A 19,087-nucleotide genomic window follows, 5' to 3' on the forward strand; every position below is an offset into this window, starting at 1 on the left:
GCATTTCAAGATCAATGTAATTATTGTGAAGTTACGTATTTGCCTATTTTTAAGACCAGTGCCTTAGGCAAAACAGCCTGAAAGGCCAGAATTCTCTCCCTTGTTAGGTAGTGCAGCCAGGCATACTTTTCTTTAATAATGCCAATGGAGATATTTTAACTGCTGGAGTAGCGAAAACATAATCTCAAAACTGTAACATATTAGCCATAAAAAATATTCAGGCTTATGGTAAACAGTGATATAGTCTTATCAGTAAAACTTATTACCACCCTCCAAAAAGGAACAAGCAACATATCTGATACCAACTAAATAGAAAACTTTTGAAATTTGCCTTTATGGAATTATTTTTATCTTACTGCCATCCCTTAGCTAGAAGGTTGTAGAATCTCTAAGGAAATATTAGAGTCTTTGGTTTCATGATAGGTTGGCTTTGATCTTGCTGTATAGATATGACCAAGGTCAGCAAGGGTTGATGGGGAGGGGAAAAGGTAAAGTATTTTTTTCCCTAAAATTATTGGAAACTACATTGACTATTTTGGTAAGGAATTTTGAGTTTATCAAAATCAAGATTAAAGGGTCCTTTTTTAAGCACACCTTTTCCTCTTACCCTTGTTCCAATTTTTCATTACAATTGAAACAGACTGGTAAGCTTCTTGTGGCGCTCAGGTGTCAAAATCCAGGGGGGAAAGGTTGTTTTTTAATTATGCATACACAGGTACTTTTACGGTCACGTCCCTTTCCCAGAGGAGAAAGGATGAAAAACTAAACTTTCACCAAAGTTAGATCCTTTAGATCCAGAAACTCTTAACAGATGAGTGCTTTAGTTTATCAAATGGTAAACCAGCCGTGAGCAAGGAACTCAGGCTTTATGTGGCAAATACTGTTTCTTCTACCTCTCTCTCAAACAAAACCTAAGTACGTTTGGGAGGATGACAAGGTGCAGCCTAGGAAGTCAAGCCTTGACCCTGTAGACGGGGCTGCATTGGGGCAGACACTCTCAGATCCTGGGCATTGCATCCATCCCATAAGGCCAGTGCGGTCCTTGGGCACAGTCCCTCACCTCCTTAGAGCCCTGCCTGCTCCCTTGGTCCTGCATGGAACCAGATCCTGAGAAGCTCAGGCTGGCATCCCTTCTGTGTAGCAACTACCTGAAAGAAAGCTCCCTAGAGGCAGCCACTTCCTCTCTGAGACCGTGTGGCTTTGTCGTTACAGAAATGTCTCCACCTGCGAGGTGTCCTCCTCTCAGGCCATCAGCTCCCCTCAGCGGTCCAAGCGCGTCAAGGAGAACACACCGCCGCGCTGCGCCCTAGTGCACAGCAGTCCGGCCTGCAGCTCCTCCGTCACGTGCGGCTGGGGTGACGGGGCCTCTAGCACCACCAGGGAGCGGCAGCGGCAGACGATTGTCATTCCTGACACCCCCAGCCCCACGGTCAGCGTCATCACCATCAGCAGCGACACTGATGAGGAGGAGGAACAGAAGCACGCCCCCACCAGGTGAGGCCTTGCCATCTTCACACTTCCAGAAAGGGCCGGGTCAGGGGTGCGCTGTGGCTGCAGGCTCCCACAGAGAGACAACTATTGGTGGATCTGGGCCGCTTTTCATCATCAAACATGATGGTCCCTCTCTCCTGGCCCCTAAATTGTGGTTATGCCGTGTCCTAGAGTCTTAAACTGATTTCAGGGGAATGTCTGACAGATTTTCCATAATTGTTCAAAGTCAACATAATTTAGAGTCACTTTGGTCTTAAAAAATAGTTATAGGTGCTATGCATTTGGGGGACTTGAGACCATAAAAATCAAGCACACAATGCCTGTGTATTTCAACCCTCGTAAGCTTAAAAAGCTCTGCCTCAGGCTATTGAATTTATTCCCAGTTGGTCAGAATATTTCTCTAATATTGCTTTGGCTCTCTCAGAATTCGAAATAATTGTCCAATTAATCAGAAATTTCTCTGTGCCTGATTAACTCAATCTTTCAAACTGCCAGTTGGCTCTTCACCCAGAGAGCATTACTGTTTATTCCAAAGTAGCAAGAACTCATTTTACTCTCTGTGTGCTTGCTGGGAAGAGGGAAGAAATGTTTATTATATTTCCAAGACTATTAACCCCGGCGCCAGAGTCTCTTTTCCTATGCTTTCCAGCCAGACTTGAGCAGAGTGTGGTTTGCACTTGGGCTGACTGATAGCCCCCAGAACTTGCCCCTCCAGAACAGTCTGTCCCCTGGCCTTCTGTACCCCTGGGGCCTCGGGACCTTCTAGTTCCAAAGCCGCATGCCCCAGCCTTTTGGCTCCTTGCACTGGGACCGAGGACCAGGAAAGGGAGGCCTTCCACCCCCGACACAGCGCTGCCAGTCAGCACGCACCGCATGACCAAAGCAAAGCTTAACATTCACAATAAGACGTGAATTATTCCTGATTGGATGCAAAATCATTAATTAGTCATCACAAACCCTTTTGATTAGATAATAAGTTCCCACACTTGTCATTATGAAATATACAGATAGAGTAAAACATTCTCACTGTAGTTACTCCTGCGTGAGCATTCCCTTCCCATCTTCATAATGAACTCGTATTTTGTTTTTTTATGATAAGGCTAGTGTATGTCTCATTCAAGTGTCCTCTATCCTCAACTAATGGCTCAGCCTGATCCTCAGTGTGTCTCAGAGAAGAATATAAAGGCGCACTTCTGGTCCTAGCATTGTTCCAGGGGCCGGAGGGGCCACAGGGTCAGGAGACCAGGCACAGTGCTTCGCTCCCCACCTGCCTATTCCAGGACTAGCCTGTTTCCTTTTTGATAACAACCCCAAGTTGAGTCAATACTCCGACCTCCCCAGTTCCTCGTGTCCCCCGGACCAGGAATATTACGGGCTCAGGTGGTCCTTCACAAAGAGAGAGGGACCCTGGCCTGGAGCAGCCAGCCCACGCATTCGTTCGAAGCATTGGGCATAAGATGCGCCCAACAGCCTCGCACAGCCCTTTGCCAGAACTGGAAGAAAGCAGAAGCAATCTAAAAACATGACAGTCGACTAGATTGGAATATCATTTTTGAAGTATGAGATTTGAATTGACACGGGCTCTTGACGCATATGCTCAGGAGAGAATTGCCTGGCACGTCTGAGGAAAAGGAAGATGAGGGTGGCGTCTCTCCACCAATCAGAGCTGCCAGGGCTACGAGCGCTAAGCAAAGCCGAAGCACAGCCTGCTCCCGCAGCAGTCCCCAAGGACCCAGAAAGAGACAGAACTGAAGTGCGGGGCAGCATGCGAGGACCAAGATCTAAACGACTCGAGACTTAGGAGAGGGCAGGGGAGAAGCCGAGGGTCAGGCACACAGGTGAGGAACAGCCACCAGTAGCGACAATGGGCCACTGAGCCCCAGAGCTTCATAAAATGAAAAATGCAGGGACTTCCTGCCTGTGCAGGATAATGAAATGTACCAGGGACGGTACAACACGTAGGGGGAGCTGCAGACTGAGACCGGAGAGTCGTCGTGCAGGGTCGCAGCTGTCGACAGTTGTGACCGGAGGCTTATGGGATGAAACGATATTGTTTTCTGGAACGATCAAATGACCGTTGACTTAAAAAAGTGTTATATAAGACCCCGGAAGACAAGAAAATGTATTTGAATCTGAGTAGGATAAAACTAAAACCAGTAGCTGTTTTATTTACAGAGAAACAACTGTGTAACGTGATCGTGTTATTGTGACTATATTTTGGAATAAGAGAAAAATGGAGGGAGTTTGTCATTATTTATTCTTAGAAATAAGAATTATCGTAAAATTTAACACGGTAAATATTTATTGGCCCCACTAGTGTAAGACATTATGCTAGGAACTGCAGATGTTACATAAATAATGTGGACAGTCTCTGTCCTCAGGAGGTTTGCAAGATAGGACTTGTACAAATCATTATAACACAAAACAGAGTATCAGTCCCATAAAAACTAGCAAAGGGCTATGGGGATGCAAAGGGAAAATAGCTTGTGGAAACAGCAGCAGAGACGGGGCTTTTTAAGGCAGAAGGTCCGGACAGGGGCGGACAAACAGGAGAAGCAGGGGTGAGAGGTGTGCAGAGCCTCAGGTGGGATAGGAACAGGAGCGCGGGGGCAGCTGGTCAGAGACAGGAGGCAAGGAAGGAAGGGAGTTCAGAACAGAAAGGGGGCTTTGGGGGCTTCTCTTGGATGGAGGTGGTCAGCTTTGTCAGAGGTACCGTGGAGCTCATGAGAAAGCATCAGTCTGTACCCCCAAACGCAACCCAATGGGTAGCCACTCGGCCACTCTTCACTAGAAGCTTCTGTAGGTCATCAGCACTCAGTATGAATGGCGGAGACCTCCCTCCTTGCCTCTGATCTCTCTTGTGCCCAAACCCGATCTCTCCTGTGCCCTGAACATCTAGATTCTGATCTGCCGAGTTCACGACCCCGTTGCCTGTTGGCTGCTCACCCGAGTCTGGCATGTTTAGTTTCCAGGGCTGGCCCTGTAACTCTGCCTGGAATACTGACTACTCCCCTGTGGGTCTCAGCCTCAATACCAGCCACAGAGTGCGGGGGCCGGCGATGCTCATGGGGGTAGTGAGTGCAGGATCCGGTGGCAGTGCCTCCTCCACTAATGTGTCTTTTAGCACCAATGTGAGACCAATTATGGTAAACGCACATTTTTAGACCTAATTGCAGGTGTCACTAAATCTCCAGGACCAGATAACATTGCCTAGAATTTTTAGAGGAATGCCAAGGCACAGTTACTATTCCTGACCCCCAGTATGTGGCACTGTTGGTGGCCAGAGCAGAAGGATGGTCAGCAGCCCCCACTTCTAAGGATGACTTGAGCCTGGGGGGCAGGCTGGAAGTGAGCGAGTTGAAGGGGAGGGATCAACAAACATTTGCCAGGTGTTTCACCATTTGATCCCAGATAGAGGAAACTGAGCCCCAGGAAAGTTAAGCGGCTCACCCAAATCAATAAAAGTTCTAAATAGCAGAATTGGCGGTCTTAGTTACTGGCAGAAATAACTGATTTCTCTTCAGTCATTAATTCAACTAATATAAATTCTGCCCTGCCCCTTCCTCTATCCACCACCATGCCCACACGTCTGTAACCACTGTGTGCAGGGCAACAGGCCAGGGCTATGGGGACCGGAGCGTCATCCACAGAGCCCCAGCTGGATGCCAGGCATCTGTCAGCACTGGGGCTCAAGCAGCAAGAAGGGCAGAAATCAGGTCTTCTAATTCTCTGAGAACATTTTTTAAAAGTGAAGAGGCCGAGAAAGACCCAGCGGTCTCCTTCCCAGTGAGTTGCTGTTGGACTAGGGGACCCTGTAGTCATGGCTCGAGAATGAGCCCATAAAGACAGAAAACAAACTAAACATATTTTTCTGGGGTTAAGTTAGTAAAACCAGTCTTGTTTTAAATATATTTATAAATGATTTTGCATAGAGGAGCATTTAACTGCCTACTCATGTTGAATAAGCCATCTTTTCTCCCTTAAAATCGCCTTGGACAAAGTTTACAGGTACGCATCTTATTCACACCCTCTGCTAACCTTGCCTTGCGATGCAACTGTCTTTTGAGACCACATCGCAGAACTTTTGGTCCTAAGGGTAGTTTTTAAATTATGTGACCAAAGGGACCCATTGCAGCTGATCAGCTAGACATCGTTTCGTCCAGTCTCCATTATTTATTCATTCATTCATTCGATTACCTGGGTGTTTCTAGTGGACGGGTTTTGTTTTCCTTAGATCACCAGGACACTGCCACATTCTGCATCACTTCGCATGTGTCAGCAGCTGCTCAGAATATTACAGCTAATGATACCAAAATGTAAACTGCAAGAAAATTGATCCAAAAATGTCACTCAGTCTTTTAGACGTGGAAGTAGGTTCTTGGATCACTCTACAAATGTTTATATTTTAAAAATTTGATCCAACATGTTCTTTATACTAAATTGAAAATCTGGAGAAATTATTTTAGAAAAGACACAGGAAACTGATAAACTGTCGCTCCAAAGACTTTGGCCTGAAAAAATTGCATCCGGTTAGCAGAAGGGGAAGAAACACACACATTTATTATTACTTGGGCAAAATGAACCCAAAATGAAATTCGTTTCGATTGCTACCTACAACCAGGAGGCTCACCTCATTCCTGCTGTTGATTAATAAGCTACCGAGAGCCAACACAGTGTGCTGTGGAGGCATCGGATTCAAGCTGAGTGAGGGAACAGAGAACGTGGACCTACGATGTCATTTGAAGGGGCTTCATTGTTTCACAGTCTTCAGTTACAGCACTCCCCACAGTTGAACGAGATTTCAGTCATATTCCTCGACTCAGGAGATGGGAGGGTGTTCTGTCAAGCCAGCCTCACCACATCCTGTTTACAGGGCTTTCTTGCAAACAGGCCAATGGTCGAGTAGCGTGGTTAGGGGGCTGTGTTTTGAAGAGACATTGTACAGTGCTGTGCGTACAATGTGACAGCTCGTCCCAACACTTCAGCGCATTACAAAGCCATCGCTGACATTCTCCTGGTTTCCTCTTTGCCGTCCACAGGGCAGAGGGAGGAGGGGGTGAGAGAGGGTTAGCTAGCACAGGGCAGAGCCGGGCTTGGTGGGTGGTGGACCTAGTGTGATCTGCAGAAGAATGTGGAAAACAAGCACATGCTTCCGCTGTGTATGATGGGGTGAGGACCGACTAGACGGCTATTCATGGTTCTTTCTGGGCCCTGTTTCTGATTTCTCTAGAAGGTAATAGTGTAAAAAATGACTTTAATAGTGTTATTACATGTGTGTATATATATACACACGTACACATGCATATAAATGTGTGGATAATATAATCTGAATGGAATATGAGCACCAAATTTAAAACGTAGATATTTTGGTTCTCACTAATGACTTTAAGCTGGGAGCACATAGTCCCTCTCTCGCATGTAAGTCTGGTGGAAAGCAATCAACTGTGTATTTCTAGTTGGGTGAAGGGGGAATGGGAACAGCACAGCGCGCAGTACTCACCTCGGTGAAGGTGGCCAGGCCAGCGGCTCTCACCTTCATGAGCTGGGACAGCTGTCAGTGCTTGGAGACAATCCCATGCTTAGAGAAGACCACCACCACCGAATATAGCCCTGGGGCACCAAGAGGAGCTTCAGTTAGTTTACATTCTCAGTGTTCGTGGCGGCTAGGACGGGTAGGGCTAAAAGAAATAGTTTAGCATAGTGATTAAGAGTGAGGGCAGGTCTGGACAATTCGGTCACAAGAAAACTGATAACTTAATCCAAAAATGAGCTAAGGACCTGAATAGACATTTCTCAAATGAAGACTTGTAAGTAGCCAATAACTATATGAAAAATGCTCAACATCAATAGTGACCAGGGAAATGTAATTCAAAACCACAATGAGATATCACCTCACACCTGTCAGGATGGCTATTTAAAAAAAAAAAAAAAGATATAACAAGTGTTGACCAGGAATGTGGAGAAATTGGAACCCTTACAGTTACAGTGTTGATGGGAATGTAAATTGGTGCCACCACTACAGAAAACAGTATAGAGGTTCCACAAAAAAATTAAAAATAGAACTATCATGATCCAGCAATCCCACTTCTGGGTATTTATCCAAAAGATTGAAATCAGGGCCTCAAAGAGATATCTGCACGCCCATGTTCATTGCAGCATTATGCACAATAGCCAAGATGTGGAAACAGCCTAAGTGTCCATCAGATGAACAGACAGACGAATGGATAAAGAAAATGTGGTGTGTCTATCCACTGGAATGCTATTCAGCCTTAAAAAGAAATTCTGCAACATGCAAAAAACCTCTTCTGTGAGGTATCTAAGAGAGTCAAATTCAGGGAATCAAGGAGTCGAATCTCAGAGGCCAGGGGCTGGGGAGGAGGGGGATGGGGAGTCACTAACCAGTGTGTATAACTTTCAGTCAAGCAAGATGAGTAAATTCTAGAGACCTGCTATACGACATTGTGCCTGTAGTCGACAATGTTGTGTTGTACACTTAAAATTTTAAGTAGATCTCACATTAAATATTCTGATCACAATAAAATAACATTTTTAAAAATAAATACAGCTAAGACCATGCTTGATGTCCTCTCTCTCTCTCTCTCTCTCCTCTCTCTCTCTCTCTCTCTCTCACACACACACACACACACACACACACACACACATCCTAGCTCTTGGTTCAAACCTGAACTACAGTAGTTGTTATACATCCAATAAATGTTACCTATACTTAGTAATCAGTGTCGTAGTAATCGAAGAGTAGTGTTTTTCACTCATGGCATTGACTCCCTGGGATCAGAGTGGAATTAGTCGTGGAAGGTTTACTGGTGGAGATGAGTTTTGACCCTGGTCCTGAAGGATGGGATTGACCCAGATTGGCAGAGAAATCAGAAACACGGTGCAGATGGGGGCCCACAGGGAAGGGTCATGGGTTTGTAGCTGATCCTCCAGCAGTGTTGTCTCTGTTGGGGCTGATCATTTCTTAGCTCCTTATTTCTTTTTGTCATTTTAAAATGATGAAAATCGTCTATTGCCATGACAACACAATGCAGTCGTGAACTCTGGCAGCTTTGTTCTTTATTCAGAAGTGATGTTCTGTCAAGACCATTTAAACAAATATTTCTCATTCTGCTTACTCTGTCTCTCCCTTCCATTAACCAATTCATAATGGGATTGATAAGCGATCAACAATAATTAGACACTACGGTGGAATGAATCCCAGTCAAATCGATAACATTTGAGCCTAAAGACTCAAATAATAATGTCAAGTAATGTCAAATATGTGCTCGTTTTTAAAGTGACTCATTTAGCAGCTTCCTGTTTGTTCTATAATCTGCATAGAGTGTTCTGGTAGAGCACAGAGGTTTCTAACAATAGAAGAGATTAAAAACAGCTATCAGATTAATTCACCATTTCCAGACCTAACACGTGTAAACCCAGAAAGGTAGATAAAGCAGCACTGGACCGTGTTGTACCTGTGTGTTCATCGGGCGTAGGGATGTCCCAGCTCCAGCAAAAAGGACCCACGCAGTTCGTAGAGGCTTCATCCCACACTCTTGGGTAGATGCCACGACAGGGACACACAGGATTCCTCAGCCTTTTCAACGCAGAGGCCTTCTACCTGTTGGGTTTCCGTCAGGCGATGGCTGAGATCTGACAGGTCATCTAGACCAAGTTTCAGCTGTTTTGAGACCTGCCAGGAAGCCATGCTTCCGTGACAGGGAGCTCACTGATTCACGAAGTGGCCGTCGTAGGTTCAGTTAGTTCCACTTGTCAGAAAATCCTTACTCATATTGAGCTGAAGCTTCTCCACAATTTCCAAATTTGAGTGAAGAATTTGGAGTGTGTCCAGTTCGAATTGTATTACAACTTGGCCAAAATTAGTGTTGTGTGTGTGCTATTCTTATTTTCTAAACTACCCAGAACCTGAGGAAGATGTGGTCAGCAGGAATTGGCTGCATCTAGAGCCACATGTAAGGGACTTATTTCCTTTCCAGATTAGGAGTAAACCAAATCCTGTTAAGTGTCTTTAATAATAAATCTTTAAGTCAGGAGAAGGGCCCTCACAGTGGATCCTTCAGTGCCGCTCTCCCTGAGGGATTTCATAGCGCTGGAGCTGGAGGGATGTCTAGGGGGCACACCGACTCCCAGCCGATCTGGGGGCACACCAGTATAGACAGCAGAACCAGGGCACACCAGTCTCAGTTCTTGGTGTGCCCCGCTCCACCCCCAGACCACGCACTTGCAACAGAACGCGTCTGCAGTCTGTGAGGTGACCGGACAAGCCACTGTGTGTTCATGTCAATCACGCCAAACCAGCTGTGACCGAAGCCGTGCGTGAAGGGCAGGGCAGCACCATCTCCCTGCATCCCCTCGGGAACTGGGAGCTACATGGTCATGCCTCCCAGGCCGCTAACCCGCCCTGGGACCCCTTGGTGGGAGTGCAGGAGGAGGAGAGGTAGGTTCCCTTCCATAGCATCTCGCTACGCAGCAGACCAGGCACAGAGGGAGGTCCACTCCCCTGCCCAGCCCCACCCGCCACAGCAAACAGGTGCGGGCTTCGCTTGTCTTTGTGTTTCTGAAGCAGCTCTCCTCCCTTCGAGTGCTCCCTCTTCCTGATTCCAGAGCTTTCCGCGGGTCCTGCTGCTCTTGGGTTCCTTCTCCCGATTTTATAGCCTCAGGGATCTTTGTTGGCGCCCAGCTTTCCTGTTCCAGATCTTAATGCCCGCCCCCCACACTAATGCCATTTGCTTTTTTGTTTCTGAACAAGCATCTGGACTTTTAAAAAATCGAGACGCAATTCACGTGCCATATAGTTCGCTCATTTAAAGTATATAATTCAGTGGGTTTTTGTATATTACATTATTTTTTTAAATTGTGGTAGAATATATATATAACACATAATTCGCTGTTTATTTTTAAGCATACGATTCATTGACATTAAATGTGTTTGCCACTATTTCCAGCACTTTTCCATCACCCCAAGCAAAGTCTTTGCCCACGAGCAACAACTCCCTGCTCCTCCCTCCCCCAGCCCCCAGTCACCTCTAACCTGCTCTCTGTGTGAATTCGCGTATTCTAGGTACCTCATATAAGTGGAATCGTACAGTATCTGTCTTTTTGTGTCTGGCTTTTTTCTCTTAGCATAATATTGTCAGGTATATCTATACTGTGGCACTCATCAGGACTTTATTCGCTTTAATGGCTGAATAGTATTCCATTGTGTGGATATACCACGTGTTGATGGACACTTGGGTTATTTCCACCTTTTGGTGACTGTGAATAATGCTGTTGCGAACACCGGCGTGAGGCGTCTGCGTGACTACTTTCTGTTCCTTTGCATAGGTACCTGGGAGCGGAATTGCTGGGTCACATGGTAACTCTCTGTTCAGCTTTTTCAGGAGCAAGCGTATACATTTAAACGGTTATAAGTGGAAAGTGTAGGTCTTTATTATTAAAATTTATTTTATCAAAGTTAATGTGGAGAGATATAAATATATGCTCATTCCTCGCTTTCTTTTGCGTTCTTAGCAATTATCATCTGTTCAAATCATTTGACAGTTCATCGTGGAAGGCTTTGTGACATCCATTATTCTCTTTAACTCATTATTTTAAAGCTTTCACTGTTTAACTTGTCATGTTTTTATACAGTTCCCCACTGAGATTTTAATCTCCTCCCGGGCAGAAACATGTATTTCTTTGTTCAGAAATTCCCTGTAGCACCTGGCATAGACCTCCAGGATATCTAACTGATGAGTTTCAATTTCTTTCATATCAATCTTCTACTTTATTCATAGACTGGGAACTTTTCCAGCAAGTCCGTGCCTTATTATAATTTATTCTGGGTACATATTTTGCAAACGTGTTTTCACATGTTAAATAAGGTACCACAACTAATAGTAATAATAATAATAGCAGCTAATTTTTATAGAATACTTACTATACGTTATGTACTTTTCACGTATTTTCTCCTTTAATTCTCAAAACAGACAGGAAATAGCCACTATTATCTATATTTTACTGATAAGGAGACTGAATCACTCAGGTTGAGTAGTTGCCCAAGGCCATGTCCAAGGCCACACCACCCGCTGGTGCTGACATGGCCATCTGGCTGCAGGGCCCGTGTTCTTATCCACGGACACAGTTAGGGAGGAACCCTTCTACCCTGAACGGGGAGGACAAAATGTGCAGCCACTAGATTGGTTATCCAGTCCAGGTGTCAGTACTGTGGGAAGTGGGGGGCCAGATCTGTGGGCTCCCCGCCCAGCGCCTCCAACCTTTTTGTGGGTTAGCAGGCCTGCTGTCCTTCCACTCACTGTCTGCCTGGCCGCCTGCGGCACCTGGGTTTGCCCACTTTTCTGCTGCCCTTAGGGGGCAGAGAACGACCTCGGAAAGAACCTGGCCTGTGACCGGCCGTGTGACCTTAGCCAAGACACCTCGGAGCTTTTGGCATCCCATTAGTCCTCTATAAATACCCGCTTCTCTTGGCAACTTAGTTGGAAACTGACCATCTTACTTAGGCAATTGATCTTTCTTAAAAATAGATGGTCAATATACAAAAATAGGTGAAAATCCATTTTTAAAGCCTTCAGAGTAAATAACAAATTTCATATTCATCATCTCACCTGCCTCTCGCTGAGCTTGGAGGCACATAGAATCGGTTCCCAAAGTAACCACATAAACACAAATATCTCCGGGGAAAAAACAGCCTGGTCAAGAGCCATCCGAAGCTGGTTCCTTCCCATCGGCGTGTTAAGTTGCAGGCGCAGGATGAAGAGCAGGGGTCGAGAGCCACTCCCTCGTAGGTATCCTCCCGGCAGACGCCCCTCTGACCTCGCTTCCATTCAGTGCTGTCTCCTCCCTGGTCCAAGCACCAAGCCGCCCCTGAGAAGGGAACTCGGGGGTGCTGGGGGGCCTGCAGCACCCAGACACCCCACGCAGCACCCTCACAGCAGAGAGATGGCCGGGTGTCGAGTCCAGCTCCGATTTCCCCTCCTCAGCACATCTGAACTGTGTTGTGGGCTCCGCCTCCTCGGAACCTCGCATTTCCCACCCGCCCCTGCACCCTGGTTTCTCTCGGGTGTTCCATCCCTGTGCTGAAGTTCGCTGGATCCCCCGGTCCCAGCCTAAGCTCGTGCTGACCCCGCCCAGCAGTGTTGTTCTCAGACCGGGCCCTCGGGTGGCCTGGGTCTTGCCGGGCTCTCTCTGTTCACGCGGATGACCCTTTCTGGTGGCGCAGAGGGCATTGCCATGCCATGCTGGGTGGCTGGTGCCTCTCCCACTGAGTTCTATGGAGCGGGGAGAGCCCAGGCCCACCCGGAAGCTTCCCACTCCCTGGTTTCCAGAAGCACCTGTGGGCCCAGCGCCAGCCCTTTCTCAAGTCTTCATATGTCCCCCTCTACCTGTTAGACAGGTGACACTCACGTGCCCTGCCTCTCCGTTAGGGTCATGGAGTGAGCACCGAAGTCCCACTGCTGCCCCCTCTCACGCTCCGCTTCCTTCCCCTGCCCCAGGGGACTGACAGCGGCTTTTCAGTCCCAGTGTCTCCCTCTGTTTTCAGCACTGTCTCCAAGCAGAGGAAAAACGTCATCAGCTGTGTCACGGTCCATGACTCTCCCTACTCCGACTCCTCCAGCAACACCAGCCCCTACTCCGTGCAGCACCGCGCCGGGCACAACGCCAGCACCTTCGACACCAAGGGGAGCCTGGAGAATCACTGCACCGGGAACCCCCGAACCATCATCGTGCCACCCCTGAAAACCCAGGCCAGCGAAGTGTTGGTGGAATGCGACAGCCTGGTGCCAGGTAATTTGGGGCCTGCTGGAGACTGGTTCTCCTGTTTTCTGCTACTAGCAGTTTTGTTACGTGAGAGCTGATAAGTGCGGCTGATTGTGGAGCCACAGTAGGATTCTGCTTAGCATCCCGTCTTATGAGCAGCATTTTCGTTTTTTCATTCTGTAATTACTACCTCACTGCCTTTGCGGTGGCTCTCCCTCTGACTTGGTTGATGAATATAAAATAAACACTGCCTCGTTCCTTAATCCACCTATCTGGAATGACACCCACTGTGGGGAGTTGCTGACCGACTTCCGGTGTCACTCCCTCCAAGAGGCCCTGGTGGTGGGGACCGCCGTGTGGGAAGAACCTCTTCGAGGCTTGGTCCCCGAGGGTGAAACAGGCTCTTCTCACTTCTCCTGGGATGTCACGTGGGAGGATGGGGAATAGCAGATGTGCTTCTCCCCCACACGCTGCTTGATTAAAAGGACCCCTTCCGTCCCATGCAGCTCGTTGTGGAAGAAAGAGGTTTAACCTCCTCCAGACAGCTAGCGCCTCAGCCCAGGTTTAGTAGCATCTATTCAGCATCTCCCTTGCTCAGGCTCGCCGGTGGGAGAATTTGGGGACCAACGCAGAAGAAATCTGCACGTCCTGCTCTTCTGCCACAAACCGTCACCATCCGGGCCAGTCAGTGCCCTCGCGATAGCACCATTTAGGAGGAAGGGGATACGGCGTGCCGAACGATTTTGTTTAGACGTGAGAAGCTGTCGTTCATTAGCTGTTATGTACTCACCCTGTCTGTACTCTGGGCAGCTCCCTCAAACGTGGTGCTCCAGGGGACCTTGGAACCTTCCTGGAGTGGGCGCCATGGGTAAGGCCCACTCGGCCTGGGCGAGTTAGGCACTGCCCCAAGGATGACCCGAAGGTGAGGGATACAATTCAGGACGGGGTCTTTGAAGACTTGCCCAGCCCAGTGCCATAGACCATTCCACATGGTATTGAGCTTGAGGACTTCTCTCTCCCAGAACCTCTGTCTACCCAGGCAAGGACGATAGTGGACACCTTGGCAGGAAGCCGCACTGTCCAGCAGCGACCACAGGACCCTTTAGCAAACCCAGGAGTTCACCCAGGAGATGGCTCCTCAAAGAAGGGGCCCTCAGTACTTCTGCTCAGATATCCCTCAAATTGTTCGAACCTATATCTGTCACACCACTTTACGCTTAAGTATTTGCAAAGGGCCTAATTTCTGTCACGTCCTATATCGTTTCATTATTTAAGTACTTGAACTACGTTTGTCAAAACCTTGAAACTACAGATTCAGCCCATTTAATACATGGAAATGCTGCCTCATGCCTAAAGTAAAGCTGGCTTCACCTCTGACAGAAAATGTCTTCCCTGTGACAGCCACCTCCTGCTACCTCTTGCTGAGTTTTATCTCATGAGTGGACGGGCAGGGCAGGGAGTCTGCAAAGAGTTCGAAGCCTGAGTAAAACGAGCCTGGACAGCCTTGCATGTTTCACACCTAACAGACGGCTTGGCTTTGCTCTCAAGGCACCGTCCCTCAGGAGCTGTCCATTCTAGAATGATTCCATTGGGGTCCCCTTAGTCTCACACTGGGAGTCGCTGCACTGTGTTAACATCCAGGACAGTGAGAGTCAGGACGTGGTGCAGGCGCCTCTCTGGAAGGTGACAAAATGGTGACAAGAGCTGCCGAAACTGGAAGGCCACTAGTCCGACCCCAGGGGAGGGCCACCTTTGCCCAGCATGACACAGCAGTTTTCAGTCTTCGGAAACCTCAAAGGTGAGCATCAAGAGAGGACAGCTCCGTGGAGTCCGTAGCTTACACCTTTCGGGCTACATTTCCATCATCACCCATTGCACCGTGTGTGGCAGGTGGCAGTTTGAGCACCTGCCCCCACTGCATTTCCACAAGGACTGCGTCATGTCTAAAGTAAAAGAGAAAGTTACCTGAATGGCCGAGAACCTCTGGGAAATATTTCCAACAACAACAGAAAAAAATGGAAGGTCATTCTCAGTAAGGCTGCTGGCTCTAAGGCACTGGTTTCGCCATCTCTGGAAGACCCCACGGCCTAATTTCCCACAGTCTTTCTAGCGACGGGTAAGAGGCAGGAAGGAACGTTGTTCTGCTGCCTGCCCGTCCACCGACTGTGGTGTTTCTCAACTCTAATATATACCCTTAGCTGTTAAACCAACCTAGGCGCGGAAAAATCAGGGAATCAGCCCTCCCCAGCTTCCTGGCGCCCAGTTGACTCATCCAGGCCGGGGTGCAAACCGGTTGGAGCCACGCCAGCTGGAGCTTCCAGCCCACCCCAGTCAGGACGAACGCTGTGCGGCCACAGTTCATCCCTACATCCCTCCTCCTGGGGTTCCCAGCTCAGAAAGGGTCCTTGAGGGTTTCTTATGTATCCTCTTGGGTTAGTTATGGTTCTTTTGGAAAGCAACAGAAGGAACTCTGCTATGCGTTAACACAAATGAAGAATTTACTGGAGGGATGTGGGGCTGAGGGAAAATTCAACAACCAGGTCCCAGGCGGGGGTAGGGGCCAGAACTCCTGGTTCCTGGGCTGCTGGAAGCCTGATGCCTGGTCCCTGGGCACTGCTTCTCCCTGACCCTGCGACCCCCAGGATGTGGTTGTCCAGCTTGGAGCAGACACCTGTTCCTTGAGCATCAGCTTTAGCCAGGGGACAGGGCTCAGTAGTAAAGACGTCAACAATAGTTCACAGAGCGAACACTTATTAAGAGCTTAACACATGCCAGATACTAAGTGTCCCACACACGTTATTAACTCGTGGAGTCCTCATGATGACCCTACGTGTAGTAACTTATTTTCCCAGTTTTACAGGCAAGAAAACGGAAGCATAGAGGGGTTACCCAGCTCAGCCAAGGCCATGTGGCTGGACCTCCCGGGCACACTCTCCTATTCACCTAGTGGGGACAGGGCCACCGGAGGCCACCCAGGAACCATACAGTCTATGAGAGCAGCTGGGCAAGGCTTGACCAGAGAGCTCTGAGATGTCCCTCACAGCTCAACCTTCCCTACAAGCCTTCTGCTCCACTCCGCTGACCCTTTATTCAGCTCTGTGGAGCAAATCATTATTTTAATCTCTGGGTTCCCTCGGAACCCCCTCTATTTTCGAGGCTCTCCTGCTCTGACAGCCTGACAAGCTCTGATTCTGCCCTCATCTTCCGTTCCCGTGATGATGGCAGCGGGCGAATGCCAGGCTCCGCCACACCCGTTTCTCCTGAAACCCCAGCAATGGATACCTCAAGCTTAGGGTTTCCTCCCTCAAATGTGATGACCGCAGAATGCCCTGAGGGTTGACCAGGAGCAGCGAGGTGGGCTCCGCAGCCAGGGCCCAGGCAGCGAGCATGGAGCAGGAAGGAGTGTGAGTCCAGTGCAGGAGCCTCCCATCTTCCACCCTACGGCGGGTCCCCTGAATGCCCTCCAGCCCCCAGGTTTCAGAGGGCTTTTCAGTGTCCAAGTTTGAGTACAGGACCCTGATTCCCAAATGCAGGTCAGCTACACCAGGGCCTCGTGGCCCTGGCTCTCCTGGGACGCTAGTTAAGAATGCAGATTCCCAGGCAGCCCCTCAGGACTCTGATTCAGTGGATGGGATAGGAGGGCCACCTGGTGCCCCTGCACGATCAGATTTGGGGGCCTCTGTTAGGACCCACTGTCCCCCTCCACAGGGAGGCAACTCTCCCTTTACTTGTGGGGGGGCTGTTATCTGAGGGGCAGGGAGTGGGCCGCCCGATCTGTCCCCAGGTTTCTGGTTTCCCCTCACCCTTCGTATGAGGCTGAGGCCTCTAAGGCCATGTTCTCTCCATCAACCACTAATCAGCATTTTGCTGCTGAGCAGGACGAGGAGCAAACTGTCCTCTGACGCCTCTGCCCATCCTTGCCAGCTCTCCCTGAGTGTCGTGTGGTTCTGCTCTTGACCACCCCTACTCTGGGCAGCTCCCTCAAACGTGGACAGTCTAAGAGTCCCCCAGGAAGTCTGCAGAGGACAACGCAGGTTTCGGCAGGCGACTGGATTCCCTGTGCCAGAGGCCTTTTTCGTATTGACTATGTATGGTTTCATCTTGGTTTTCATTCATCTGTACCAGACAAAGCCTCAGGAGAGAAACGTTTGATTTCTAGGGAGATACTGAGAGATCATAGCACTCGATTCTGCCACGTCCTACACCCGTGCGTGACAGTCCTCTGACTTAGCCCCCTCAAGACACAGGTCCCACTCTGCTGGGAGCTGGTATTCGTCGTTCTCTGACACTGAAATTGACTAAAATGCTGTATTTAATATAAACTCATTACCCTATTCATTTTATTCTGGTCGGTTGTTCCTCCAAGACATGTGTGGTCTTTTTTTTTTTTTCCCCCGAGATGCAGTTATCTATATCCTGCTGTACGCGTCACTGTTTCTCTCTCTCAGCGGGTAGCCCCCAACTGCAGCCCGGGGTGGGGCGCTGGGGAGCTGCAGAGAGCTCTCCTCCGTCCCCCCGCTGGGCCCTCCCCAGGCCTTTCGATGTCACCAGACCATAATTCTAAAGTCTAGCAGGTTTGCTCCCAGCCAGTGGAACATTCCAGAGCCCAGCGGCCAGTCCAGAGTCAGGGCAGAATCCTGACTGGGTCTGGGGGAGACGGGGCTGGTTTGCAGTTGGCCGCCACAGGAATGATGAGGCCACCGTTGCCCCCTAGTGGGGCAGTGCCTTCCGGGTAGCCGAGGACCTGTGACTCATCTGTGACCTGTTTCTCCTCCCCACACAGTCAACACCAGTCACCACTCGTCCTCCTACAAATCCAAGTCCTCCAGCAACGTGACCTCCACCAGCGGCCACTCTTCAGGGAGCTCGTCCGGAGCCGCTGGCTACCGGCAGCAGCGGCCGGGGCCTCATTTCCAGCAGCAGCAGCCTCTCAACCTCAGCCAGGTAAGCCCCGCCGACGGCAGGCTCAGCTTCAGAGAGGGTCACTGGAAGTACCCTGAGTGACCTCCGGCGTTTTGTGTCTTCTCTGGGTCACCCGTGGGGAAGGTGGTATCACGGGATCATGGAGAGCCGGCCCAAAGCAGGGTGACTGTCTGGTGTTAAGAAGCACTGAGTGATACGGTGCCAGAGCTTAAAAGTAGAATGGCTAGGGACGCGAGGGACAGACCTGTGGCCCCGCAGTCGGGCTGCCGATTCCTCGCAGTGAAGATGGCCCGCAGAGGACAGAGTCAGAGGGTTCGGAGGCGATGGTGTTTGGGAGGGGTTTGAATGAAGCAGCGTCTCTGCGGGTAGAGCCGGCCTGTGTGTAACGGGTCGACTCAGGTCCAAACTGCAAAGTGGACTCGGGCCTGTTTCCTTAGAAGCCTCTTAGAGGTGCGGTAAATGGAGAGTTCGTGCTCAGAAACCCCTCCTGCGACGTGTTGCACCTGGCTCGTAAACCGAGGCTGCATCTCTGTGTCAGTGTGACTTAAATTCCTCAGGGACGCGGGCTGTATTTGTACCTGTCTAACTTCAAACAGCAAAGTTTCTGAGGGCCTTGATTTTAGAGAACAAGATTTCACGCTGAGAGAGAAGCCAGTCGTCACTCAAAGAGGGGTCCTCTGCCACTCAACAGCTGCAGTACGTCCTCGGGAGACACACTGTCTCCTGCCGGCTCTGCAGCCGGCTCTGTCTGTGTGTCGTCCAGCCTGAGGGATGCTGGGCACGGTGCACGTGCTCCTTTCTCAGTCACAGCATTACCAGGAAGGCATCTTCTGTCACTCCCGTGCTTCTGGCTCCTTCCTCCTCCCCTCCCCACACCTCGCCTCCCCCTCCTCCCCTC

At 49.3% G+C, this 19,087-nt stretch overlaps 1 protein-coding gene across 1 annotated transcript in view; it reads left to right on the forward strand.

The window, feature by feature from the left end:
- LOC120601048 (homeodomain-interacting protein kinase 2) overlaps window positions 1–19,087 on the forward strand; it is a gene marked incomplete at its 5' end in the record, with an annotated part of 47,044 nt that overhangs the window by 26,043 nt on the left and 1,914 nt on the right. Inside the window, 3 exons of the mRNA XM_039860661.1 lie at window positions 1,213–1,494; window positions 13,049–13,293; window positions 18,050–18,210. Coding sequence (XP_039716595.1) covers window positions 1,213–1,494; window positions 13,049–13,293; window positions 18,050–18,210 — 688 coding nt within the window. The remainder of the gene's footprint in view (window positions 1–1,212; window positions 1,495–13,048; window positions 13,294–18,049; window positions 18,211–19,087) is intronic.

This window comes from Pteropus medius, unplaced genomic scaffold (assembly GCF_902729225.1).
Source record: "Pteropus medius unplaced genomic scaffold, Ma_sr-lr_union100, whole genome shotgun sequence".
Lineage (NCBI taxonomy): Eukaryota > Metazoa > Chordata > Mammalia > Chiroptera > Pteropodidae > Pteropus > Pteropus medius.